Here is a 27,129-nt window from a genome sequence, read left to right as displayed (position 1 = left end):
CAGCATGCCACTGGAGGACTTAGAACTTATATACACTAGTAAATACTAAAAGCGCATGAAACTGTCAAGTAGCATACTTGAGTTACGCACTCGCTCGCACACACACTTGCACGCACATGCTCTCGCACACACGCTCTCACTCACACACACACAGTAAATTTTGAAATAGTGGGTGCATTTTTTATTACTCGCTTATGTGTTTCGCCGCCCTCCGCCATTTTACGCTAGCGCGATAAGCGCGTATGCGACGAATGACGTTAGAGGAACGTCAGCAGCAGAATCGTCCACATCGCGATACATCATAGAAACGATTCATTTCAACACCCCTAATTGATTAATTACCAATTTTTATGCATCTCACCAGTTGAGAACTACAGTCTCCTAATGCTGTGCTGAAATAAAGGATTAACAAGTAAACAAGGCAGGTTACAGTCAAACACCACTTTATTTCATCAGGTCTTCATGAGTGGATGTAATGAAACAGGACAAGTTACCCAGACCCACTCAAACTCACAGCCTGCTAACAGAAAAAAAAAAGAATACTTCCCCCCCCTCATAATTTATTATTTTAACAGGTTTTCAAAAGTATGCATGGCCAAAAGGCCTCACTCAATTCATAGATACCTGACAAACTGGAATCACGTCAGAGTAAGAACCAAAACATACCAGCATATTCATTTACTGACCTAATGGAAGAATTTTGTGTTTTTTTTTTTTTTTTAATATAACCGTATAATAAAGCAGGGAATGCAAACAAGACAGTGACAATGTGTTCACAAGTTAGCGTTGCACTTGATATCAAAGCAAAAAGGCATTGGTGAGAGCTCGCAGGCACTCGCGATGAGAGTGAGAGACACGATTAAGCACTATTACAGCCATAAAAGGTAAGTGGCACAACCGCCAATGATCGTGTAGTCCGTCCCCATCCACAGCTGAAGCTGTGATTGGTCAAAGCTACTTAGTAGCGGTAGTGGTCCGGTTTGAATGGACCGTCACGAGGCAGACCCAAATATTTGGCTTGCTTCTCTGTCAGTTTGGTCAGTTTGACACCAAGCTTGTCCAAGTGTGCAGCAGCTACCTCCTCATCCAGCTACACACGCACAAAAGACATAGTGAGGAATATGTACATCTCATATATTCATGTATCCCTGATAAAAATATCATCTGATAAGCTTCTTGGCTTGTGTTTTAAGCAAGCTTTGCAACCCTTTTACACTCTTAAAATCTGGATATTCATGGATAATGTGCATTTTAACAGACAATATGACTACAGCAGCTGTATTTTCTACATGAAGATACTGTACCTTCTTTGGCAGGAAGTATACACCCAGTGGGTATTTGCTGGTGTTAGTCCACAGCTCAATCTGGGCAAGGACCTGGTTGGTGAACGAGTTGCTCATCACAAAGCTCGGATGGCCCATGGCACAGCCCAGGTTCACCAGACGCCCCTCGGCCAAAACAATGATGTGACGGCCATTTTTCATGCGGTAACGGTCAACCTGTATAAAAGGGGAGAATCAGTCAAAGCCGGAATTTGGTGTTTGGTGATGTCTGCGGGAAAAACAAACACTGAATCATTCGCAAGGACAGGAATGTGCATTTAGAAGCTAAATAGGGTCAGTTTTGAATTCATGTTTTTTGAATATTTAAAATCTTTCTACTATTTTAGCAAGACTCGTTTTAAGCCTATTTTAAGCATTAGTTCATGATGGACCAGCAAATAAAATAAATAAAATAAAGATTTAAAAAGAGCAATAATTAAATTAAACATTAAAAAAAAAAAAAAAAAAAAAAAAAAAAAAGACACTTTACCAGGTTTTCCTGCACTGAAAATATTTTGGTGGCCACCAAAATTAATATTTGTCTCACCAAAGATTTATTTCATCATTTAATGTGATGATACCTGCCGTTATGCAGTACCAGTACCCGCTGAAAGCCGGCTGCTTTAAAACGCTTCTGTGAGTGTTTGTGTAAAAACCGCTCTGTGAAGGATGTCATACATATACATATATACACACACACTATAGTAACAGTAAATTATGCATAATTAAAAGTAACTAACCCTAAACCAAACCCTAACCATAACTCTGTAGTAAGTACAGATAGTTAATTAATATTACTCCATACTTAAGTACAATGTAACTACGTCAACATAAAATAAAGTGTAACCAATAACACTACTTATTTAATTATTTAATATTAATAATTAAAATGATTAAAGAAAAATTAGGTTAAATTCCTAGTTTAAAAACAACAACAAAAAATGCCATGCATTACTGTTCCCATCGTCAGTGCAGTCTTGAGTGGCAGCCACTAAATATTAATCCTGTACCTGAGGTTTGACGTTGATTTTCTCCGCTGCATTCTCATTGAGCCACTTCACGTCGATCTCGCAGTCAAAGTGGCCTATGTTGCAGACGATGGAGTCATCCTTCATGTGCTCAAAGTGTCTGTGGGAAAAATAACCCCACATATAAACACGATGTTTACACTACCTGACTGAATGAATGACAAAGATAAACAACATTTCTAGTCAAGGCACCATTTCAAACACCTCTTGGCACAACAATATCAATACTCAATATCATTTATATCAAAACAATCTAGAATGATGGTCAGCCATGTGGTACCAACAGGAGGGAACATTAAATAAATTAGCAATGTTTGCCTTGGCATTTCAAACAAACCACTAACCGTAATATTAAACTTGACTAGTACAGTGTTCAGCATAAATGAGTACACCCCCTTTGAAAAGTAACATTTTAAACAATATCTCAATGAACGAAAACAATTTCCAAAATGTTGACAAGACTAAATTTTATATAACATATGTTTAACTTATAAACATGAAAGTAAGGTTAATAATATGACTTAGATGACGTTTTTCAGTTTTACTCAAATTAGGGTGATGCAAAAATGAGTACACCCCACAACAAAAACTACTACATCTAGTACTTTGTATGGCCTCAATGATTTTTAATGACAGCACAAGTCTTCTAGGCATGGAATGAACAAGTTGGTGACATTTTGCAACATCTATCTTTTTCCATTCTTCAAGAAGACCTCTTTTAGAGACTAGATGCTGGATGGAGAGTGACGCTCAACTTGTCTCTTCAGAATTCCCCATAGGTGTTCGATTGGGTTCAGATCAGGAGCCACTGAACCACTTTCACCCTGTTCTTCTTCAGAAATCCAACAGTGGCCTTAGATGTGTGTTTAGGATTATTGTCATGTTGGTAAAGTGCACGACGACCAAGGGCACGGAGTGATGGTAGCATCTTCGCTTTCAGTATAGAGCAGTACATCTGTGAATTCATGATGCCATCAATGAAATGCAGCTCCCCGACACCAGCAGCACTCATGCAGCCCCACATAAGGACACTGCCACCACCATGTTTCACTGTAGGCACCATGCATTTTTCTTTGTATTGCCATACAGTTTTGAAGCCATCAGTTCCAAAAACATTTATCTTGGTCTCATGACTCCAGAGTATAGAGTCCCAGTAGTCTTTGTCAGCATGGGCCCTGGCAAACTCTAGGCGGGCATTTTTTGTGCCTGGGCTTTAGGAGAGGCTTCTTTCGTGGACGGCACCCATGAATGCCATTCCTCTGCAGCGTACGCCGTATTGTGTCACGGGAAATAGTCACCCCAGTTTGGCTTTCTACTTCTTTAGATAACTGCAGTGAACTTGCATGATGATTTTCTTCAACCCTTCTCATCAGAAGATGCTGCTGTCGAGGTGTTAACTTCCGTGGACGACCTGGACGTCTCTGTGAGATGGTTGCAGTTCCATCTTTTTAAAATTTTTGTACCACTTTTGCTACAGTATTCTGACTGATAAATAAAGCTTTGCTGATCTTCTTGTAGCCTTCACCTTTCTGGTGTGAAGAAATTATTTTCTTTCTTAGGTCTTGTGACATTTCTCTTCCATGTGGTGCCATTGCTGACAGCATGAAATGGGAAGGGGTTTTAACACCCTTTTATAGTCAACTGTCTGCTGGACACCTGTGTAATGATTTGAATTCTTGTTAAATTAAACATTTGTAGTCTAAAATTTAGCTTTGCTCCAGAGGCTTTCAGTGGGGTGTACTCATTTTTGCATCACCCTAATTTGAGTAAAACTGAAAATTTTGTTCTCCAAGTTATATTATTAACCTTACTTTCATGTTATAAGTTAAACAGATGTTACATAAAACTTAGTCTTGTCAACATTTTGGAAATTGTTTTTGTGTTCATTGAGATATTGTTTAAAATGTTACTTTTCAAAGGGGGTGTACTCATTTACGCTTAGCACTGTAACTTATCCTGCACCGTTTACTGTACAGTTTATTCTTGATGCCTCAAATCATACATCTTTTTGAGGAAAGGTGGGTAATTGAGTTTCCAGGCAATCAGGCTGAAGTAAAAATGTAGGTTCAAAATATTTTACAGCAATTGCATTTTTCTCTCATAATCCATTCACCTGGATTGCATTTGCTTAACTGGTGCCAGACAGACATTCGCAGATTGCCAACCTTTAAACATGTCCCATCAGCTCTGAAAACTTCCAGAGAATCTAAGACACAGTTCTCACATCTGTAGATAATACCAAACAGCAGCTGTGCTTTACTGGCCCCTGCGTGTACTCATCCCTGCCATTTATCACAGAGGCCCACACCCCATCAGAACCCACCAGCTCACCTCCACTTTTAAACATCAGATAAGCACAGAATAATACAGCGCATACGCGCATGAATCTCAGGCACGCACTACATAATGTAGCCAGATCTCACGCTGCGTGCGTTTGATCGCAGGCCCGGGGGTCCTTTCACCGCACATGAATCTTTCTGCCTGTTACACGCAGAAGCCCATTTCACCATGTTGAAAGGATTCATTGTTGACTAACTTTCATGCTGTGCCGGATGACATCCTTATATACAGTTGGCGTAGACTGTGAGAGTTCAATAAATATTTTTAACAAGGTGTCCAACAAATCAGGCTGTGCTTGTGATTGCAGATTAAGCTTTGTGTGAAGCTAAATGTTTTTACCATGATAGTGTAATGTAAATAAATATAAATACACTACCATTCAAAAATTTGGAACTTTTTTTTTTTTGAAAGAAATTAATACTTTTATTCAGCAAGGACGCATTAACTATAAATGTCTTTAATGTCACTTTTGATTAAACAGTAAAGACTGTTTTCAACACTGATCATAATAAGAAAACGTTTCTTGAGCAGCAAATCAGCATATTAGAATGATTTCTGAAGGATCACGTGACACTGAAGACTGGAGTAATGATGCTGAAAATTCAGCTTTGCATCAGAAGAATAAATTACATTTTAAAACGTATTCAAATAAAAAAAAAAAAAGTTATTTTAAATTGTAAATATATTTGACAATATTACTGTTTCTACTGTATTTTTATCAAAGCAGAGACTTCTTTCAAAAAAAAAAAAAAAAAAAAAAAAAAATCGTACAGACGTATATTTGCAGGATGGTCAATGAGGAGAAAAAAACAACTTGATTTTATCCATCTAGAAAGCAGGCATTTCATACCAGAAATGGAGCCAGACCTACAGTAAACAATGAGTGAAAAACAGCTAATTGGCTATTAGCTAACATCCAACAACCAGGCTGCCTAAGTGACATCAGAAGAAAAAGGAAGTCGTTTCAGAGTTATTACATTTTGACTAAAAGTGTTAGTTCACCCAAAAATGAAAATTCTGTCATTTATTACTCACCCTCATGCCGTTCCACATTCGTAAGACCTTCGTTCATCTTCGGAACACAAATTAAGATATTTTTGATCAAATCTGATGACTCAGTGAGGCCTCCATTCCCAACAAGATAATTAACACTTTCAGATGCCCAGAAAGCTTCTAAAGACATATTTAAAACAGCTCATGTGACTACAGTGGTTCAACCTTAATGTTATGAAGTGACGAGAATACTTTTTGTGCACCAAAAAGACAAAATAATGACTTTATTCAACAATATCTAGTGATGGGCGATTTCAAAACACTGCTTCACGAAGCTTCGAAGCTTTACAAATCTTTTGTTTCAAATCAGTGGTTCAGAACGTGTATCAAACTGCCAAAGTCACATGATTTCAGTAAACGAGGCTTCGTTACGTCATAAGTGTTTCTAAATTTCAATGGTTCACCACTGAGGGGCGTGACTTTGGCAGTTTGATACACGCTCTGAACCACTGTAGTCACATGAACTGTTTTAAATGTGTCTTTAGTAGCTTTCTGGACATCTGAAATTGTTAATTATCTTTCTCGCAATGCAGGCCTCACTGAGCCATCGGATTTTATCAAAAATATCATAATTTGTGTTCCAAAGATGAGCAAAGGTCTTACGGTTGTGAAACGACATGAGGGTGAGTAATTAATGATAGAATTTTCATTTTTGGGTGAAAGACAATGTTTCCTATGAAATAACATACATAGGTTATTTGTCCACAGTAAACCACAATTTTTGCAATACTGAGTAAACTAAGTCCACAGTATGTTTAAGACATTGATGTTGCTAGGTCGGTAAAATTCATTTGATTGGCCTGTTGTACAATATGTTATTTTTGATTTATTGCTGTTAAAAAGAAAACAAAAAACAAAAAAAAAACGATCTCATCATTGGGAAAAAGGCTGCTGAAATTGCTACAAGAAATGTTCTTTAAATATTGTCCATTTGATCCATCTTAAAATGACTAAGTATTATTACGAAACTGGAATTGGAATCAGAAACAGAATTTTCTCAGTTCTCGAGGGGACGCACATACTGCTAAAATGCTGTACAGCACACACTCTAACTTGACATCTGTTAGTTGGTGTACGTTTGATTAATGTTGTACAAACCTGCCAAGGAGGATGTCCTCACAGCCAGTGGTGGTTACAAAGATGTTTCCTTCTTTACAGGCCTCATCCATGGTGGTCACCTCATAGCCTGTGGAACAAGAAGCAATCAGGCAGTCAATAAAAATATTCTATTCTGAAATAAGAAATAAACTATTCTGAAACTAGCCTGGCATGCGGTTACAGCAACCTTCAAAATACAGTTTTAATACATACATGCTTTAAAAATAAAGTTGGTTCATGATGGGTTCTTTGACTCCTATATGGAAAATTATGGTATGTTTCTTTAATCTAGTGAAAACAGTAGCAGTCGACCAATATTGATTTTTTTTTTTTTTTTTTAATATATATGGGCAATGCTGATATCTTAGAGAGCAGGGTGGCCGATATAATTTATATTTATTTTACTTACTATTTAATACATTAGAAATAAATAATTTTATTAGAATACACACATTTACTGTATTATGTATTATATTAGATGCACAATAGTCATACGTGACACATTGGAAAAACAAAATGCATAAATTATTTATAAATTGTTTATTTTGGTCTTTTACCAAATTCTGATATATTTTAACTATTAAAACAACCTATGAGCATTTTTTTTTCCAGACTTGGAGGGATATTGAGCACCTTACCCAGTCTTAACAAATCTAAAATAATAATAATAATAATAATAATAATAATAATAATAATAATATAATATTCACTGGCATCTATATCCACCTGAAAATATTGCATTACAACTTAATTAGGGATAATTCAATTAGCTAACTATAATTTTTTTATGAGACCTTGTTTTCGTGATTATTTTGCGGTGAAATGACAAATTTAGGCAAAATCTAAAAAAATGTGGCATTTTACTGATCTTGCATTGTATTCCGCAATCGCAGAATCACAAAACAGGACTATTTGCAATTCCATTTGGTGCAACTAAAGTTGTTCACCTTTCACTACATAAAAAAAAAAAAAAAAAAAAAAAAGAGCATAAAACACAGATAAAAATTATTATCAGTTTTGATACGAACTATTTGAAGTAAGGTGTTTAAATAGGAAGGAAAGGAACCATAAAAACCATACCCTCCATAGCTGCCTGCAGAGCGTTGATGGGATCGATCTCTGTGACAATGACTCTGGCACCGAACCCTCGTAGGGCTTGAACGCAGCCCTTACCGACGTCACCGTACCCAGCCACCACTGCCACCTTACCGGCAATCATCACATCTGTGGCCCGCTTGATGCCGTCAATCAAAGACTCGCGGCAGCCATACAGGTTGTCAAACTTACTCTAAAGGGAGGGGGGGAGAAAGAAGTCATTCCCAAATAACTGTCATAATATTATAACAATGCACAAAGTGCTCACATTTGTGTGAACAGAACAAAACAAAACATCAAATAACCACGGGAAATAACAGGATAACACCATGTACTATTATTATATCGTGGTAATAAAAGGTTACCTTAGTGACAGAGTCATTGACATTGATGGCGGGAACTTTAAGTTCTCCCTTCTTCAACATCTTGTAGAGGTTGTGAACTCCTGTTGTGGTCTCCTCAGAGATGCCCTTGATTCCTGAGAGATTACCCAGAAAGAAACATTTTGTAAATGTTAAAAAGACACAGAATATCAAACTCAGTGCATCTGTTTGGAAGGAATGTTGAATTTACCAGGTGGCCGATAAATTTTATTTTTGTGTAGGTTAGCTTGACCTTCACTGGTGTAACTGATGTGACCAAATCAAATCCAAGACATACTTAAGGAAAGATTAGTGACTGTCACACACATTCTGACAACTTTAGCCTCAGTGGAAAATGTACTATAGCTCAGAAGTCAAAAGTATTACCATAACTCTATGTGGAAACATTTTGGGCATTAAGCCACTTGAAACTAAAATACAAGGAGCAAAATCACTGCAGGTCTTAATTTTTTTTTTTGTGCTGTTTTACAGAGATACTGGCTATTATTTGAGTACGTTAGATGCTGCTAGAGACACAATGACCTGCGCCGTTTCCATACGCATTGAAAAACATTAATTAACATGAATCGATCCCAGTCTTCAGTGTCACATGATTCTTCAGAAACACTTATTATCAATGTTGAAAACAGCTGTGTTGCTTAATATTTTAGTGGAAACCGTTAAAAAAAAAAAAAAAAGTTTTTTTTTTTTTTTTACACAGGACCCTTTGATGAACTGAAAGTTTAATAAACAGCATTTATTTGAAATATAAATCTTTTGTGGATATATCTTTACGGTCACTTTAGTTTCATTTACTTTTGATCAATTTAATGCATCCTTGCTGATTTTGAACAGCAGTATAAGTAAAAAAGATAACAATGACACAGGCCCTTATTTGATAGAGGTATGCAACATTTGGCATGAATTTAATATCCAATGCTATTCACAGTTCACTAACTGGGGGAATCAAAGAGCGACCTAGTTAAAAAAAAACAAAAACAAAAAAACAACAACAACATTGTTTAAAAGCATTATTTTAACAGTTCACTGGCCCCTACCTAGAATAAGAGAGCTAAACTTTGTGTTACCAGCCCAGATGCTTAACCCTACTAAAGGGCAGAGGTCAAAGAGTACCCTCATAAATTTGACATTTATAGAGTAAAACGAACACCACATCACCTCCACTCTAGGTCAATAAAACAATAGATACTATAGGGAACTTCACCTTCCTTTCTTTCTTTCTTTCTCTTTTTTTTTTTTTACGTCATGCCAGATTCTATGGCTATATTCATATCGAGAGAGAGGTTTAGTTTTAGTCTTCAAAATAACCAACAGAATAAAACAATTTCCAACAAGGGTAGAAGTGTTACATTCCAGTAAAATATGCTTAATGGACAGTGGATTCAGGAAAGATTGTCACATTGGATAGTTTTCTGAACTTCCCCTTCCCCAAGTATTGTAATGTATGCTTTTCATATTTGTGACTGCACCTAGTGATGATTTCTTTCTTTGCTAGGTTGAGAATGGAATGGCTTGATCATGGTTTAGCCTGCCATCTAGTGGCCATAAAAGAGCAGTACAGTGCAACTGTGTAATAAGCATCAGTAGGCCATAAGTAATGGAAATCCAGACTGAGCACGTTTACATGCACACCAGTAAGCTGATAACTCACAAATATCAGCTTATTGAAATAACCAGTTTTCCCCATTTACACGCAAACCAGTAAACTGACAACGCAAGTAAACTGCGTTTACATTACTTTTTATTAATAAATCGGGTTATTTCCCTGTACTGACGTCAAAAATAATCATTTGCGTATCTGACTCAGAGTATTCCATATGTTATGTCAGTTGTGATGTTAAATAAAGCTTGCAACATGTCAGCGAGAACCTTATGGCTCATATTATTCTCTCATGCAGTTACAGATGCAGCGTTTTGACTGAACCACTTCTACTTCTGCTGCACGAGAGATGAGAACACATTTTTTTACAATTTTCTGAGTCTTGAAAGAGTCTGGGCGAGTAGATGACAGAACAAAAAGCAGACTATATTATACCTGCAAGCAGTTTGGGGTATTTCTGGTGCACCAGGTTGGTCAGGTCTCCACCGTCATCCAGGATCATGTTAAGAGGCTGACCGTCCTTGAAGTAGATGGTCTGCTCTATGCACCACACATACTCTTCATCAGTCTCTCCCTTCCAGGCATACACTGCAACAAAGCACAAACAACACACACACACACACACACACACATTAGACAACAAGATACGCATCAGAATTGTGTCTGTCTGCTATGGATACTTACAAGGAAGAACTGGTCACTGGGTTTGCTAAGTTTGTGATTGAGAACAAGATTGAATATACAGAAATATACCTGCCACTTATCGTCACATAAACAAAAATAAATGGTTTGCCATTTTACATGAATAAATGTAATAAATGTTACATGTCAAACAGGTGTTTTACTGTGCAAGTAAGTGGTTCTTTGCCAGAATAAGGTGCAAAGTGGAGAGAACACTGTCAGTAGCTATAAATCTGCTCATTCCAGAACCACAACAAGCTCTAAATATGTTCTGTTTTAATGTGGCATTATATTCTAGCTGGAATAATAATTAGTTGAGAAATGCACTGTTAACCATCAACTACCAAGTAATATGGATTAAATGCAAAAATGCATGCAAAGTCACCAATTCAAAAAAGTGGCATGATTCTCTTACACTACCATTCAAAAGTTTTTTTTTTGTTTTTTTTTGTTTTTTTAAGGATTTAATACTTTTATTCAGCAAGGATGCATTAAATTGATGAAAAGTGACAGTAAAGACATTTATAATGGTTCTTTTCAAAGTATCTTGAAAAAAAATTATCACAGTTTTCACAAAAATATTAAGCAGCACAACTGCTTTCAACACTGATAATAAGAAATGTTTCTTAAGCAGCAAATCAGCATATTATAATGATTTCTGAAGGATCATGTGACACTGAAGACTGGAGTAATGATGCTGAAAATTCAGCTTTGCATAACAGAAATAAATTACATTTTAAAATATATTAAAATAGAAAACAGTTATTTGAAATTAATAATATTTCACAATATTACTGTTTTACTGTATTTTTGTTCAAATAAATGCAGCCTTGCTGAGCATAAGAGACTTCTTTCAAAAAACAAACAAACAAAAAAACTCTTACTAACCCCAATCTTTTGAACATATAACAGTATTGTGTTCACCACTACTGTTACTCAAATATCAGAAAATATTGTGCTTTTTTGGTTATATCAAGATATTTGAATCTTTTTGGCAATCAAATTGACTCTGCATCAGCACTAATTCTGAAATGCTTATTGTCAACAATTTAGTCTTTAAAAAAAAACTAAAAAAAAACATGCAATTGCTGCTCAAAGGTCTTAACTAGTATTCATCGGCTCTGTTCCACAAAATAGTGAACTAGTAGGCAGCATTTTAATGCATCAGTCAAGCACCTGATACGAGAGAAGTTGCAAAAGGTTGTCAGCGTATTTAAGCTGCCTACTAAAATACCTTCTTAAGGCTTGCATTTAGGCTTATCCTTTGTGGAGAAGGCAATCTCGTAATGCACTATGATCAGTGGGACAAAATCCATCCAAGATAGCAGACAAAGAGAGAAATGATGATAAATCTTTAGAATTCATTCTATATTTAAAAGCAGTGCTAAGCTATTTAGTCTAACTGAAAACAGACTATTTCACTCAATATGCATGTGTTATTATAATATAATACATGTGTATTTTTATGCTTATTGGAGTATTGAAGAAAAGAAAAGACTTAAAGGGTTAGTTCACACAAAAATGAAAACTCTGTCATCATTTACTCACCTCATGGCATTCCAAACTTGTAAGACCTTCGTTCATCTTTGGACTCAAATGAAGATTTTTTTTAATGAAATCTGAGAGATTTCTGTTTCTCCATTGACATATGTGAATAAAAGCCTAAATTCAATCTGTTTATCATATAAAATGATCGTGTCTCTTCAGAAAATTTGGACTAAACCGTTCAATTCAAATGGATTAGTTTTATGATCTCTTTATAAACTTTTTGAAGCATCAAATTGTCAGTTGCATAGCTGTCAGTGGAGACAGAGAGCTCTCAGATTTTCAAATGAAGATCTTCATTTGTGTTTCGAAGACGAACGAAAGTCTTATGGGTTTGGAACGACATGAGGGTGAGTAAATGATGACAGAATATTCATTTTTTGGGTGAACAAACCCTTTAAAAAGGCATTTAGCATGAGAAACTGGAAAAGCCTGAGCTAAAAATCTGTTTGATGTTGTTAGACATTTTGCAATCTTTTATAAAAAGTTTTGCCATCTTTCACCCTAAAAATCATTCAGCTTGAATCCCTTTCAAGGTTTCAGTGCTTAAAAACGGCTTTGGAACAGTCTTGTCAACTGAAAGCTGTAATGATGAAGTTGATTAAGCCGTCTTTGCCTGCCCGCACTTGCATGTTAGTCCTTCAAAAAAATGTTGAGTCAAATCTAATGATTAAACTCATTTATGCTGATTCTAGGTTTTACTCTCCTATGGAGCACATGCTTTAAGCTGCATGTGCTTCTAAACCCTGTGTTCCTCTTATCTACATTTGATTACGCAGCTTTAGAGCAAACAGTCGGCAGGATTACACCAGAGCCGTGGTTATGGAACAGACCGACAGTGCAGCACACAAACACCCGTTACCTGGAACGCCAGTTTTAGCAATGGCTGCCGCTGCGTGATCCTGGGTAGAGAAGATGTTACAGCTGGACCACTGGACCTGCAGCAGACAGAGATCAAAAAGGAATGAGATCATGTGATTTGTACAGACTTTATACATAGTTTCATAACTTTCATTTTTAAAAAAAAAAAAAAAAAAAAAAAAAAAGTATGGCCTTGGGCTGGGAAATTCCAGTTTGACAAAGGAAATAAGGGAGGGATGCATTTCAGTCAGACTGCATCTATGAGTAAGAAAAATGAGTAAAAAAAAACTGTACCGTCCCTTTCCAAAACAAAGTACTATGGCAATGTGATTGAATCATATATTAATAATATGAAACAACATATTTCTATAGCATGGTATTTACATTTCAAAGAATACCATGGTACAATACTGGGGTCGGTAAGATTATTTAATGTTCTTGAATATATTTTGAAAATGTAATTTATTCTTGTGATGGTAAAGCTGAGTTTTCAGCATCATTACTCCAGTCTTCAGTGTCACATGATCCTTCAGAATCATTCTGATATGCTGATATGATGCTTAAGAAACATTTCCTATTATTATCAATGTTGTAAACAGTTGTGCTGCTTAATATTTGTGTGGAAACCATGATTCTTTGATGAATAGAAAGTTCAAAAGAACAGCATTTATTTGAAATATAAATCTTTTGCAACATTATAAATGTCTTTACTGTCACTTCTAAATTTAATGCATCCTTGCTGAATAAAAGTATTAAATTTCTTTTGGAAAAAAGATTCTGTCAGCTATTGATAATTTAATGAAAATTTTAAGAATGTTAATATAGTTTTTTCCGATACAAATGAGACCGTTCATAATCAAATAATGTCAAACCTGGTGCAACATGCCACTTTTTAACGCAAATATAGTGAGTTTGGAATAAGGGTGGGTGAATAATTTCTGGGTATTATCTATTTTTTTTAATGTTTTTGCATTTGCTTCCTCACCTCAGCTCCCAGAGCGGTCAGGGTTTCAATGAGCACCGCGGTCTGTAGAGTCATGTGCAGACAGCCTGCGATGCGAGCGCCTTTCAGGGGTTTCGTCTGGCCATAGAGCTCCCTCATCTTCATCAGACCTGGCATCTCATTCTCAGCTATGTCGATGGCTTTACGTCCCCACTCGGCCAGGCTGATATCAGCTGGACACAGAGAAAATGACAACAAATGTTACATTGAGGAAACGGAAAGAAAGATTAAATTAAATAGGCAAACCAGTACAGATTGTGTAAACTTTGGCTCAAGCATTTGCGAGCACAGGTTTTCAGGATATGTTAAATAGTAACTACAAATCACAAGAGACATACATGTCCATTATAACAGGAAGTCTTTGAAGTGTCAGTCTCATATTTGGACATCTAGAAGAGGAATTCAACAGATGACACCCAAAACCGCATACCTAACGTGTCTTGAACTAGTAAAGGAGATGGTGCTTGGTTTCATGTGCACACTTAACTAAGAGGTTACCCATTTTTTCAGTCGAACTCACTGATTTTAATTGTACTACCAGTGTTGTTACCACAGCAGACATGGAGGAAAACACTTCTGCCTTAATATTCAGTGGTCGAACAAATGTGTTATTACTAAAGGAAATGGTATTCGATCAGAAAGTACATTTTTTGACCTCAACTGCTAACCTATAACAAGATCTGAGCAACAATTCAGAGTATTTGAAATTTAAACTAAAATACAACTTCATTAATTCCCAAAATTTTCCTTTTCCTGTTACTTTCCATTGACCATTGGGAACCCTGAAAATGTCTTCAGAATGTGCTATTAATAAATAAACTTTCGACATTTCATTCACTGATTTTGAAAACTGAACTCTGAACTTTCAAAACTATGGAGCAAAGTCCGGCTGGATTTACTATTGAATTACTTCTGCCTTATCTGCACTGAGAATATCAGAGAGGTTTGCTGAAAAACAACAACAGACAATCCAAATGCCTGAATGAACGGTGCCAAGTCCGGTCACCGTAACTATGCTGATGTGTGACTAAACAAGACGCAAAAACAACTGTTAAGATATGAACGTAGTGTGTTTAATTTGTCCTAACTCGAAGTGCACCGTTTTAGCGCATGATATTGATGTTTGGTTAACTCTGAATCGCCAGGGATGTCCGATTCGTAAACGAATCGTTCTTTTGAGCTGGACCTACTCAATGAATCGATTGTACTATTTCACAAAACCATAAGGAGTGAACCGAAGGTTTCACTGATGCGAACTGGAAATAGATTGTTTGACAGTTTTATTAACATGCAAACGATAAATTAGCCAGTCGATAAATTAAATAATCAGCTTGTAAATTAATTTTAATATTGTTTAATGTATATACAAATCATTTTAGGCTCTAAATGATGGTTCGATGGTCTACAACAAACAGAACTAGAAGATATAAAATTACTATAACCTTTTAATAAAACAAACAATTTTTGCAATTTTCCTACATTTCAAACGTTTTACGGCATTAATGTGCAATGCAAATCAAAGACGTAAGATGACGTAAGAGCAGCCTAACTTTTTTTTTAGAACCGAATCTACATAACGAACTGTTCAAAAGAATCGATTCGTGAAAAAGAATGACTACGTTCAATGAAAAGTGGCGGCGCGTTTGACCACTGCATTATGGGAAGTGTAGTTCGGTAGGGAAGCAGTTCTCATACGAAGGAGCTTCTCTGGTGCACAGAAAAAAACTACAACTTCCAAACTTTCTTCTTCACGTCTTCCGAATGGGACCACGCTAGCTTGTTTGACAGGTGTTAGATATAAAATCATATACAATACTTTGTAAGTAACCATAAAATGGCTATAGTAATAAACTAGACATATTTAGTGCGCGAACAGTGATTTTAATGGGGCGGGTTTGCAATAAAATGTCTCGTGCAAGGCAGCACTGACAATGAAGCCTCCACTGCCATGTGTTATACTGTATAAGTACTAGCAACTAAAGATTTGCAACAATTCACGCTCGGTCAAAAATACAACCCAAGACCCTTTCGCAAAGATTCGTAGGCTTTATCGAAAGGCTATTAGAGAGCTTATCGGAAATCACCAAGAGTGGAATCAGCTAATTAGCATTGGCGGTAAATAAATGACTGCATGCTTTTGTGCAGAGCAGCATTGCGCTTAATGTAAAGTCAAGAATCAAATAAACATATACTAACCAACTTTAAATGGAAGCTTCTCTGACATTTTGATGTACTGTCGTTAGGTAAGCCTGATATGAGTTGGTCTTGAGCCCGGATGTGGACCTGAGTGAGTGCAGAAGGAGGTAACTGTTATGTGAACTTGAATATAAGTGTGTATAAACCGGTTGTTGTAATATTCATGAGATCATGCTGGATGTCGTTTCCCATTGGCCGAAATATGCCACGCCTTGTCGCTCTAAATAAACTATCGTGGGTGTGTTTATTTGGTCCTACGGTAGCCTATAAGAATTCACGGTGCTTTGAGGTGTGTGTGGAGAGGTCTTGAATAATATACAAGTACAAGTTTCAACTGGCTTTTGGTGTTTTACTAATATTTAACATAACGAGGACGGATCTGAGCTTGTGAGAACAAAGCTGCTTATTGGACTTTTCACAAATGTCTCAGTTTAAAACTTTTTTAAAAAACGGATCTGTTGACAAAACCAGTTTGAGTTGCTTTGCACTCTCTACAAAGCTATATGGAATGAGTGATTTTCCCCAGTATAATCCCTGTAAAGTAGAGCCATTATGAACATTTTCAGCTAAACAGGGCTTATTTTGGGTTATTTGGATAACACTAGGGCCCCCTGTATAAAGTCCATTCAATATGTACTGAAAATATGCCACATGTTTATCCCCAGTCTGAAAATGGTCTGGTTTGTGATTTTGTGTGATGAAATTAGGCATGAATGACTGAAGATTTACGTACATGTCACTGACAGATTTACAGAACACCCTGTCAATCATAAAATTATTAAATGCAACTGTCTGATCTGAATTTAAAAGGTAGATTATTACTCAAGTTACTGTTTCAAAGGTTTGGGATTGGTAAGATTTTTTTAATGCTTTTGAGGCTGCGTTTACTTATATCAAAATACAGTAAAAGTAATATTGTGAAATATTATTACAATCTAAAATGTTTTCTATTTTAATATATTTTAAATATAAAATGTACTTTATATTTTGATTTTTTCTTAATCTTCAGTGTCACATGATCCTTCAGAAATCATTCTAATATGCTGATTTGCTGTTCAAGAAACATTTATTATTATTATTATTATTATTATTATCAATGTTAAAAACAGTTGTGCTGCTTCATATTTTTGTGTAAACCGTGATGCATTTTTTTCAGGACTCTGATGAATAGAAATCCATCCAACATTATAAATGTCTTAACTGTCACTTTTTATCAATTTAATGTGTCCTTGCTGAATAAAAGTATTAATTTCTTTAAAAAAAATCATACTGACCCCAAACTTTTGAACCATAGTGCATATAGATTAACTTTTTCAGATATGTGTTCTTACTGTTCTGAAGTCTCGTTTTAGTTGAACTCTTTAAGTCATGTACCAGGACCACTAGAAACTCAGTAAAAAATATTTTAATTGCAATAATGATAATGATAGTGATATAACAATAACAAATCCAGCACCTACAATATAATGAAAACATACAAATGTATAGTGAAGCTTGTCTTTCGTATCTTGTACAAATCAGTTTCCATTACTACACACAGTTCACGTTGCTTAGTTTTCCTTTCCACCTCAAGAAAGAAACAGAAAAGTACCATAATATATTCCATTATTGTCTCTGAAAGATTTCTGACTGTACGCATGTAACGGTATTTTAAAATAAAAAAGATGTACTCTCAGGCCTCTTGTCTGGAGATAATATTTCTACAAATTCATTTTCAATACGTGGAAAACATATGCAAATGTTTTCAAGCTGAACATTGATGCTTTGAAGTGCGTGAAAATAACGAAAACGAACATCTAATGTGCAAATAAAAATCCAGAGAAGTGTTAATTTGGCAAAACTTTAATGTAAGTGTAAAGTTGAAAGGCAGAAAAGGACAACATAAACGAGTGTCAAAATGACAAACAAACAGCAAACAATGTGAGTGAAACCTTCAGAGTGATAAATAAATGTTTTTATAGAATCTCAGGAGAGGAAAAATAATAAAAACCACTGTACCAGAACATCATAGTAGTGCACTCTGTAAAATAAAGCATGATATTACATTAATCTGTGCTGTCTGTCCTGGTAGAAATCTGTTTGAATGCATTCATACCTCAAAAATTAGACACAAATCTGAAATCTACAACAAGCCATGTCGTTTTTTCCCCTAATACAACACCCATTTCAATAAACCACTTCTAGTGTAAAGACATCTTAAGAGTACTTCTGAACTATCTCAAATACAGTATGTTTCTTGAGTAAAGAGACCTATTCAATATAGGAATCCCATGCTGTCAAGAGACCGTAAACCATCATGCCATTAAAGAGAGATGCTATGTACAGTAGAAGAAGCCTCTCACTGCTCAAACTTGATGCATGTTTAAAAGGTGGATTGTGACACCTTCGTGCCAACCTCAGCCCTAAAATGGAGACCAAGTCTTGTAGTCATAAAGCCTAAGTGCTGATCTAGGACGTCCCGTAGGCGTGGGAAGCACCTGCGCTTGCGTCACCATCTGAAATGCTCGATGCAGAGAATCAAAAAGGGCTTACAGTGCTTTTAACAAAACTTGCATGTGTGCATGTGAACAATGAGTATTGTGTGAAATAAACTTGTAATATACCATGTTTTCTCCAAAAATGTGACAGAGCATTACAGACACCATCCCCTGCGTGCAAAGGGTTTCCGAGTGTATTGGTTTCTTGGAGCAAGCGGAGGATTCCTTGTGACGGAAGTTATGACTACAGGTAACGGACACAAACGCTGATCTACAACAAGCCTTTTTCATGTCAGAACAGTCCAGAGATGAGGAGAAAAGAGGCGAAATCTCAGACTTGCTTAGATGAGTGTGTCGACTGTAAGCCTGGCAGGAGATTTTTTCTTTTTTTTGGAGCAGCTGCATTTATGTTTTTGTTTTACTTTCGTGTGTGTTTATATATTAACCTATTTTAGAGACAAAGACGTCATACTGTAAAACATACTGAAGAGTCCTTCCAGGTCCTTTAGTAACAGGTATCGGAGTGAGGTTTATGTCTTTTATATAGTGTGTATGGGTTTCGGTGGAGCAGAACGAGCATTAATTGGCAGCCCACGCCTCCAGGTCTTTCATGTCGTCCTCATCCTCTTCTTCTTTCTTCTTTGCTGCAATCAGAAAAAGACATTCAAAAACTGCATTCAAACAAGTGAAGTAACATCTTACTTTTTGAATTTACAACATTATACTATTATTATTTTAAATAAGTTACTATTTATTTTTTTTATGAACAATTACAGTCTCTCTCCCTAACATAGTCACACACGCAGTTGGTGTGACACACTGTCCACACTAAGAAACAATAAAACTAGATTGCGCTCCATTATAAATCAAGAAATGTCTGTTCCCAAACACTGTGTGTGTGTGTGCGTTTGTGTGGTTCAGGTAAACACTATGTTATGGGGACAAAATTTCCCCACAAAGATGGCAATATCTGAAATCATTGTCAACATGTTTTGATCTAAATGAGGAAAACAGCTTATAAATCATACTAAGTGATGTTTTTGTAAAAGTGTAAAAATGCATAAAGTTTTCTGTGATAAGTAGGTTTAGGATGAAGGGATAGAATATACAGTTTGTACAGTATAACAATCATTAGGGCTTTTCACACTGCGCTTAACCCTGAGTTATCATCGTTCTTAAGACTGCTTTTAACCCCGGGTTAAGGAACGTTTCACACTTGAAATTTAGAAGCGGAGTTAGTGCCGCTTTTTACCCGGGGTTATGAAATCCTGCTCCGGAGCAGAGTTAGCACCGCTTTTGCGATGTTAGCATGTTATGCTAGACGCTTAGCAACAGACAACCAATCGCGTACTTATATTTGCCTGCTTAGGACAGTCATAGAAACACTGCGCATTGTATATAAATAGTAAATTCAGCATTTGAGAGGAAAAATGTCAAATGCTGACAGAAAATGTTACAATTTGAGTGAAGAAGAGACCGTTTCATTCTTACCTTTATAGTCTGAAATGTCCATTCAGTATAAACTCAATAGTACAGTTGGCAATACGAGGATGCGCAATGCTAGAGCTAGCTAGCCTATGTACAGTGCCTTGCAAAAGTATTCATACCCACTGAACTTTTCCACATTTTGACATGTTACATCCACAAACAAAAATTTATTTTATTGGGTTTTTTACGAAATAGACCAACACAAAGTGGCACATAATTGTGAAGTGGAATGAAAATTTTTACAAATAAATATCTGAAAAGTGTGGCGTGCATTTGTATTCAGCCTCCTTTACTCTGATACCCCTAACTAAAATCCAGTGGAACCAGTTGCCTTCAGAAGTCACCTAATTAGTAAATAGAGTCCACCTGTGTGTAATTTAATCTCAGTATAAATACAGCTGTTCTGTGAAGCCCTCGGAAGTTTGTTAGAGAACATTAGTGAACAAACAGCATCATGAAGACCAAAGAACACACCAGACAGGTCAGGGATAAAGTTGTCGAGAAGTTTAAAGCAGGGTTAGGTTATAAATCAATATCCCAAGCCTTGAACATCTCACGGAGCACTGTACAATCCATCATCCGGAAATGGAAAGAGTATGGCACAACTGCAAAGCTACCAAGACATGGCCGTCCACCTAAACTGACAGACTGTGCAAGGAGAGCATTAATCAGAGAAGCAGCCATGGTAACTCTGGAGGAGCTGCAGAGATCCACAGCTCAGGTGGGAGAATCTGTCCACAGGACAACTATTAGTCATGCACTCCACAAATCTGGTCTTTATGGAAGAGTGGCAAGAAGAAAGCCATTGTTGAAAGAAAGCCATAACATGTCCCGTTTGCAGTTTGCGACAAGCCATGTGGGGGACACAGCAAGCATGTGGAAGAAGGTGCTCTGGTCAGATGAGACCAAAATTGAACTTTTTGGCCTAAATTCAAAACGTTATGTGTGGCGGAAACCTAACACTGCACATCACCTTGAACACACCATCCCCACCGTGAAACATGGTGGTGGCAGCATCATGTTGTGGGGATGCTTTTCTTCAGCAGGGACAGGGAAGCTGGTCAGAGTTGATGGAAAGTTGGATGAAGCCAAATACAGGGCAATCTTAGAAGAAAACCTGTTAGAGTCTGCAAAAGACTTGAGACTGGGTGGAGGTTCACCTTCCAGCAAGACAACGACCCTAAACATACAGCCAGAGCTACAATGGAATGGTTTAGGTCAAAACATATTCATGTGTTAGAATGGCCCAGTCAAAGTCCAGACCGAAATCCAATCGAGAATCTGTGGCGAGACTTGAAAATTGCTGTTCACAGACACTCTCCATCCAATCTGACTGAGCTTTAACTATTTTGCAAAGAAGAATGGGCAAAAATTTCACTCTCTAGATGTGCAAAGTTGGTAGAGACATACCCCAAACGACTTGCAGCTGTAATTGCAGCGAAAGGTGGTTCTACAAAGTATTGACTCAGGAATACAAGTATTGACTCTGAATACAAATGCACGCCACACTTTTCAGATATTTATTTGTAAAAAAAATTTGGACACCATTTATCATTTTCCTTCCACTTCACAATCCCAATAAAATACATTTTTGTTTGTGGTTGTAACATGTCAAAATGTGACAAAGTTCAGTGGGTATGAATACTTTTGCAAGGCACTGTAAACACCTCAAATATGCAAATAAGAATGTTAACCCAGGGTTTAGGAATGTACAAATGTGAAATGTCAGCTTATGAATACAATTAATTGTTAACCCTGGGTAAATTATGAGCAGTGTGAACCGTGAAGCAAGATAACCCAGGATTCTGTTTACCTGGGGTTTTGAATAACCCAGGGTTAACTATTTCAAGTGTGAGAAGCCCTAGTATGTCATAAAACATGAAACCCATTGTGTGTGTGTGTGTGTGTGTGTTCTTGTATACATGGTTTATGAGGACACAAATGTGTATAATGACATAGGTTACAACTTAAACATGGTTTATGAGGACACTTTCACAAGTGTGTGTGTGTGTGTCTTTAGTACCTGGTCTGGAAGGTAAGGATGTAGAGGGCACGTTTGGCAGTGGTACATTGTCTCCGATCTCCAGAAGGTTCTTATCCAACTCCTCCTGCTCCAGCTCTTCCAGTTCAGCTAACAGCTCATCCTGAAACAACACACAATCCGTTTACACCTAATACTACATGCCTCTCAAATGTGATTGGATTTAAGAGTATGTACATCACTTAATACACTACCACTCAAAAGTTTGGGGAGAGTAAGAGTTGCTTTGAAAGAAAAAAATCTTTTTCATTACTTCTATTCAGAAAAGATGCATTAATTTGATCAAAATTGACAGTAAAGTCACTCATAATGTTACAAAAGTTTTCTATTACAAATAAAAGCTGTTCTTTTTGAACAGAATCCTGAAAAAAAGTATTGCAGTTTCCACAAAAAATATTAAGCAGCACAACTGTTTTCAACATGGATAATAATCGGAAATGTTTCTTGAGCAGCAAATCAGCATATTATAATGATTTCTAAAGGATGATGTGACACTGAAGACTGGAGTAATGATGCTGAAAATTCAGCTTATATATTTAAAATAGTATATACAAATACAGAACAGTTATTTTAAATAATATTACTTATATCTTCTGTTAAGTAATAATATTTCACAATATTACTGTTTTACCTTACTCAAATAACAGCAGCTTTTTACACAAATATTATGTGTTAAATGAGTAAGCAGTCCTTGGATGTTGTTGCATAAGCATTTCTAACACAAATGTGATGCGGTGCCTCCCTGAGCACCTCAGAAACTGGTTCACAAATGCATTGGACCCATTTAGACCTGTATTTAGTGCTATCCACTTGTGATCAGTTCACCCAAGGCAGACGTTATCATATCAGGTGTAAACGGTAAACTCCCGAAAACTCAGAAGTTTTCTTGTTTTAATCTTACTTCATCAAATTCATCCCCGAAAACAGCAGGCTTTGAGATTGCGTCTGAAATTTCTTGTGCCAGCTCCTGCTGTTCTGTGATGTCCTGCATAAGTTCGTCCACTTTGTCGATGTCCCTGAAGGTACACAAACAACAGACTTAATTATAAACTCAACTTTATGATCTCCTGCCAATGTATTTAACATTTTATTTAGCTATATACCATGTGAATGTACCATACAGAATCCCAATAGCTTGCATTGGTAAATTTAACTTGTTTATGATAAACCCAAAACCTTGGCACACTGTGGCTGATAGGGACAAAAAGGGAAGAAAATGCTGATAAAAAAAGAAGAAACTCCTTACATGTTGTCATGGGCAGCCTTCATGGCCTTGGCAGCATAACCCATATTCTTGATGACCTCAGTGTTGGTGTGGGCGTTTTCTAGCGCCTCCCGCTGGAACTCAATGGTAGAAAGGGTGCCGTCAATCTGGGCTAACTGCTTCTCGTAGCGCTTCTTACGCTTCAGTGCCTGTAATGCAGCTGTTTCAAAAAGGAAGAAAGGTAAATGGTATGATTTAAACACAAAATACAGAGAATTTGGGAACCCCATGGAATTTTATTGCATAACATTTAATTAAAAGAGTTATATAAAGAACACTATTGTATGTAATTACAGGTCAATTGATTTTATTTGAAGCTCCTTTTTTCCAATTAAAATTTAGTGTCATGCATTCTCGGCTGCCAGTCCTGCTATTACCCAGTTATTTGTGCAAGATGCTTTAGTAAGGAATTGCTTGCACAGAAAATAATGTACAATAAAGGTAAAATGGAAAGTCCACAGCGTAAGATTTCCAATACTAAATTAAAATTACGAGGTCTCTTATCCAGAACAGATTTGATTAAGGTTTTTACCATGGAAAGTAAAGTCTACTACTGTTAATATTTCTCAGAGAAGCAGTGGTGCAGTGTTAGGGACTCAATACAGGTGTGGTTAAATGAGGCACACTCACCAAACTTAATCAGGCAAGTGAGCTGCAAAAAAAAGAGGAAAAAGGCCTGTTGCTTTCTAGTGAGAATTTGGTTGGCAGCCTAATTATGCATTAATGACAAGTATAGACATGCTTTTCCTGTAAAGGTTGAATCCTACAAAGCCTGTGAAGAACATAACCAGGACAAGAAAAAAAAAAAAAGAAGAGAAGAAAGAAATTATATAAAAAAGCCTATTTTAGGACCATTATGATTTTTTTGTATTGTGACATTATTTTCAAAATGATTATGCAAAAACTACCCATTCTCATAACCATAAAATGAAAAAAAAAAAAAAAAAAAGTATTATTTCAGTTTTAAAGTGTTTATAAGTAGGGTTTTTATCGTTAACTAAAAATAAAACCATAAAAAAAACTTGTATTATTTGAAATAAAATAAACATTAAATGAAATAAAATACATACAAAAACTTAAAACTTATTTTATTTTAGCTAGTTGCCAAAAAGGAACCTTTCCTATTTTTGTTTAGTTTAAGTACTAATATAACTAAAACTAAATAAACTAAAATTAAACTCAAACTAATACTTAGTAAAAAAAAAAAAAAAAAAATCTAATAAAAATGACAAAAACACAACAAAATTACTAAACTTTTTAACTAAAATGAAAACATATAAATAACAAATATAAAAACAAAATCTAATTCAAAATATTAACAAAGACTAATAGTATATCAATAACACTAATACATATATATATATATATATATATATATATACACACACACTTTTTTTCCCAATCGGGGGACATTGGAAAATTAGATTTGAATGTAATGTCACACAGAAAAAACATAATGCTCCTAATAAAAGTCTTTTTCAGACCATGTTCTTTGTGATAATCACCCATAAAAAGTCAGCACATAAACACGTTGCATTTTTACTTTTAACAGATTTAAATTCTAAACATTGACAGAACAATGAGTTGTCACTTCACATGTAGAAGATAAAACAGCAGCTGTGTTTATGAAATGTATGGAATGTGACCTGAATGTATCATGTTTGCAAACTCCATAAAACCCTCAACAGACCGTTACGTCATGTGCACGTTCAAAACGGGCATTCCAAAGACGTCACCTGACACAAAGGTAATGCATATTAAACACTTTTTCCATGAAGGCATTGGAATTGTGAACTATGACAACACATCAGTCCCACACCCCTAGCAGTCACACCATCAGCTTCGTCACCTGTCATGTCCCAGCAGCACTCATAGGATAATCAGGTCAATTATTGATTACTCTGTTCTGGGGACTTTAAATGTGGAGTTGAATTACAGGCCTCACAACCCAGATGGCTCTTTAACGTGGCCCTTGTGTTGTACTAAAATCATTTATGGAGCCATCTCTAGAAGTATCGATGGGACTGAAAAAACAGCCTTATAAATATACTTCTTGTAATTGTGTTACATCATTCACACAGTCTGGAAAGTGACACTAATGGAAACCATGACAAAGGGATACTGATCTATGAGCTGAGCAGACGGTCAGTTTCTTTTTAAATGTATTTAGTTCAGTAGTAAAAGTCAAATCAGAAAATAAAAGGACAGAACATTATTTAACAGTTCAGAGAATGAGATAAAGAACAAAAAAAAAACCAATAATAATACAGAATAAACATAGCAAACCAAACATTTGAAAATCTTTCGAATGTTTTCTTTTCGTGTCGTTTCGAATTTTGTGTTCTCATGTTACAGAAGGTAATATATGAGGGGGTTTTGAGCTATTCTTGACTTGTGAGTGCAAAATTTTTCTAAAATACTTAAAAGATTAATGATGTAATTTTAATTTTCAGAAAAGTTTGGGTTTGTAAATAAAGTAGAATATGATCAGGTTCTAAATTTAAAAGGTTTTTTTTTTTTTTTTTTTAATACATTTTTCTGTCATGTCCATTTTAATCCAAAATGAGAGTGTGAATCAATATCTTCAACTGATGTATTGTAGAAAGTACATTTGTCACACATGGTATGCAAATATATCTACTGATAAGATAGCATCAAGGAATAATATAATATGTTATTTTCTTTATTTTGTTTGAAGTACTTCTGGAGGAAAGTCCCTGAGTCAGCTATCATTACGTACATGTTTGTCATCACCATGGATACCAGGGAAGGTCAAAGGTCAACTGCTGGAGAGAATTTATCAAATTAAAGGCATATGATCGTCCTTAAAAAACATATCCCATATATCCCAGTTTTCTGACAGCTCTCGATGACTTAATTAGTCCATTAATTATATTATTTCGTTTAAAACACATAATACATTCTTTAGTTAATTAATTTGTCTAATACACAACATAGTAAAAATAAAGAGTCTATAAAACAACTAAACAAGCACGCGAAGCTGTGACAATTATCAACAGTTCATTTCACACTGCTAACCTAACCTGATTTAACCAGCTAATCTATTGCCAGGTCACCCAGTTCATCACTCACCTCTTTTGTTCTTCGTTCCGTTTCTCTTGGCCGTTACAAGCTCCTGTTCGATCTTTTTCTCCAGGAATTCCTGTTTCTTGGTCAACATTTCTTCTGTTTCTCGCAGTCGCTGGATAGCCTCCTGGGGGCTTGCAGATTTACCCCCTTTCCCACTGCTACCAAATAACTTCCCAAACAAAGACATCTTGCCCTCGGGACGACAGCAAGGATTGATATAAGACTGATTTTGTGACTACTAGTCTAGAATGATCACCTCAGCGTGACTTCTATCTGTCACTGACCCAACAGGCTTGTTGTTGTTTTCTGCTTCCTCTTCTCTAACCCAGGCCGCATGACATCATCACGTCACAAGAACATGACTCACGTCATGACGTATTGAACGTCTCCGCTCTGTCACGTTGGTAGCAAATGGGGGTTGGTATATTTTGAAAATATATATTATATATATATTATACGATTATAATATAACTAGGGAGGTTTTATACACATTTTTAACTAAATTTACTTTTTATACATGATTTAAAACAATAATGTAGGATTTATTAATGTAAATGCAAAAGG

At 36.0% G+C, this 27,129-nt stretch overlaps 2 protein-coding genes across 2 annotated transcripts; both read right to left on the bottom strand.

Annotated features, from left to right (window-relative positions):
• Positions 1-426: 426 nt before the first annotated feature.
• ahcy (adenosylhomocysteinase) lies at positions 427-16,379 on the bottom strand. Its single transcript, XM_051895973.1, has 10 exons — positions 16,206-16,379; positions 13,992-14,182; positions 13,008-13,083; positions 10,355-10,507; positions 8,302-8,414; positions 7,922-8,129; positions 6,842-6,929; positions 2,333-2,450; positions 1,305-1,499; positions 427-1,090 (listed from the first exon to the last, which is right to left on the bottom strand). The coding sequence occupies exons 1-10, from the start codon at positions 16,231-16,233 to the stop codon at positions 959-961; spliced, it is 1,302 nt and encodes a 433-aa protein (XP_051751933.1). The 5' UTR covers positions 16,234-16,379; the 3' UTR covers positions 427-958.
• A 1,652-nt stretch (positions 16,380-18,031) lies between these two features.
• Positions 18,032-26,912, bottom strand: chmp4ba (charged multivesicular body protein 4Ba). The gene is made up of 5 exons (XM_051895980.1): positions 26,569-26,912; positions 23,458-23,635; positions 23,113-23,227; positions 22,194-22,314; positions 18,032-19,326 (listed from the first exon to the last, which is right to left on the bottom strand). The coding sequence occupies exons 1-5, from the start codon at positions 26,750-26,752 to the stop codon at positions 19,262-19,264; spliced, it is 663 nt and encodes a 220-aa protein (XP_051751940.1). The 5' UTR covers positions 26,753-26,912; the 3' UTR covers positions 18,032-19,261.
• Positions 26,913-27,129: the final 217 nt, after the last annotated feature.

Source organism: Ctenopharyngodon idella, chromosome 6, assembly GCF_019924925.1.
Source record: "Ctenopharyngodon idella isolate HZGC_01 chromosome 6, HZGC01, whole genome shotgun sequence".
NCBI classification, from domain to species: Eukaryota; Metazoa; Chordata; class Actinopteri; order Cypriniformes; family Xenocyprididae; genus Ctenopharyngodon; species Ctenopharyngodon idella.
The sequence above is the reverse complement of the archived record's forward strand: the minus strand, read 5'-3'. Positions and strand labels throughout refer to the sequence as shown.

Excerpts from the sequence above, each read along its gene's own strand:
- ahcy (XM_051895973.1), bottom strand. The coding sequence starts at position 16,233 with ATGTCAGAGAAGCTTCCATTTAAAGTTG. Across the intron at positions 8,130-8,301 it reads TCAATGACTCTGTCACTAAG|AGTAAGTTTGACAACCTGTA; the intron begins GTAACCTTTTAT and ends CCCTCCCTTTAG. Across the intron at positions 6,930-7,921 it reads TCTGCAGGCAGCTATGGAGG|GCTATGAGGTGACCACCATG; the intron begins GTATGGTTTTTA and ends CTTGTTCCACAG.
- chmp4ba (XM_051895980.1), bottom strand. The coding sequence starts at position 26,752 with ATGTCTTTGTTTGGGAAGTTATTTGGTAGCAGTGGGAAAGGGGGTAAA. Across the intron at positions 23,636-26,568 it reads CGGAACGAAGAACAAAAGAG|CTGCATTACAGGCACTGAAG; the intron begins GTGAGTGATGAA and ends TTTTTGAAACAG. Across the intron at positions 22,315-23,112 it reads TCGGGGATGAATTTGATGAA|GATGAGCTGTTAGCTGAACT; the intron begins GTAAGATTAAAA and ends GTGTTGTTTCAG.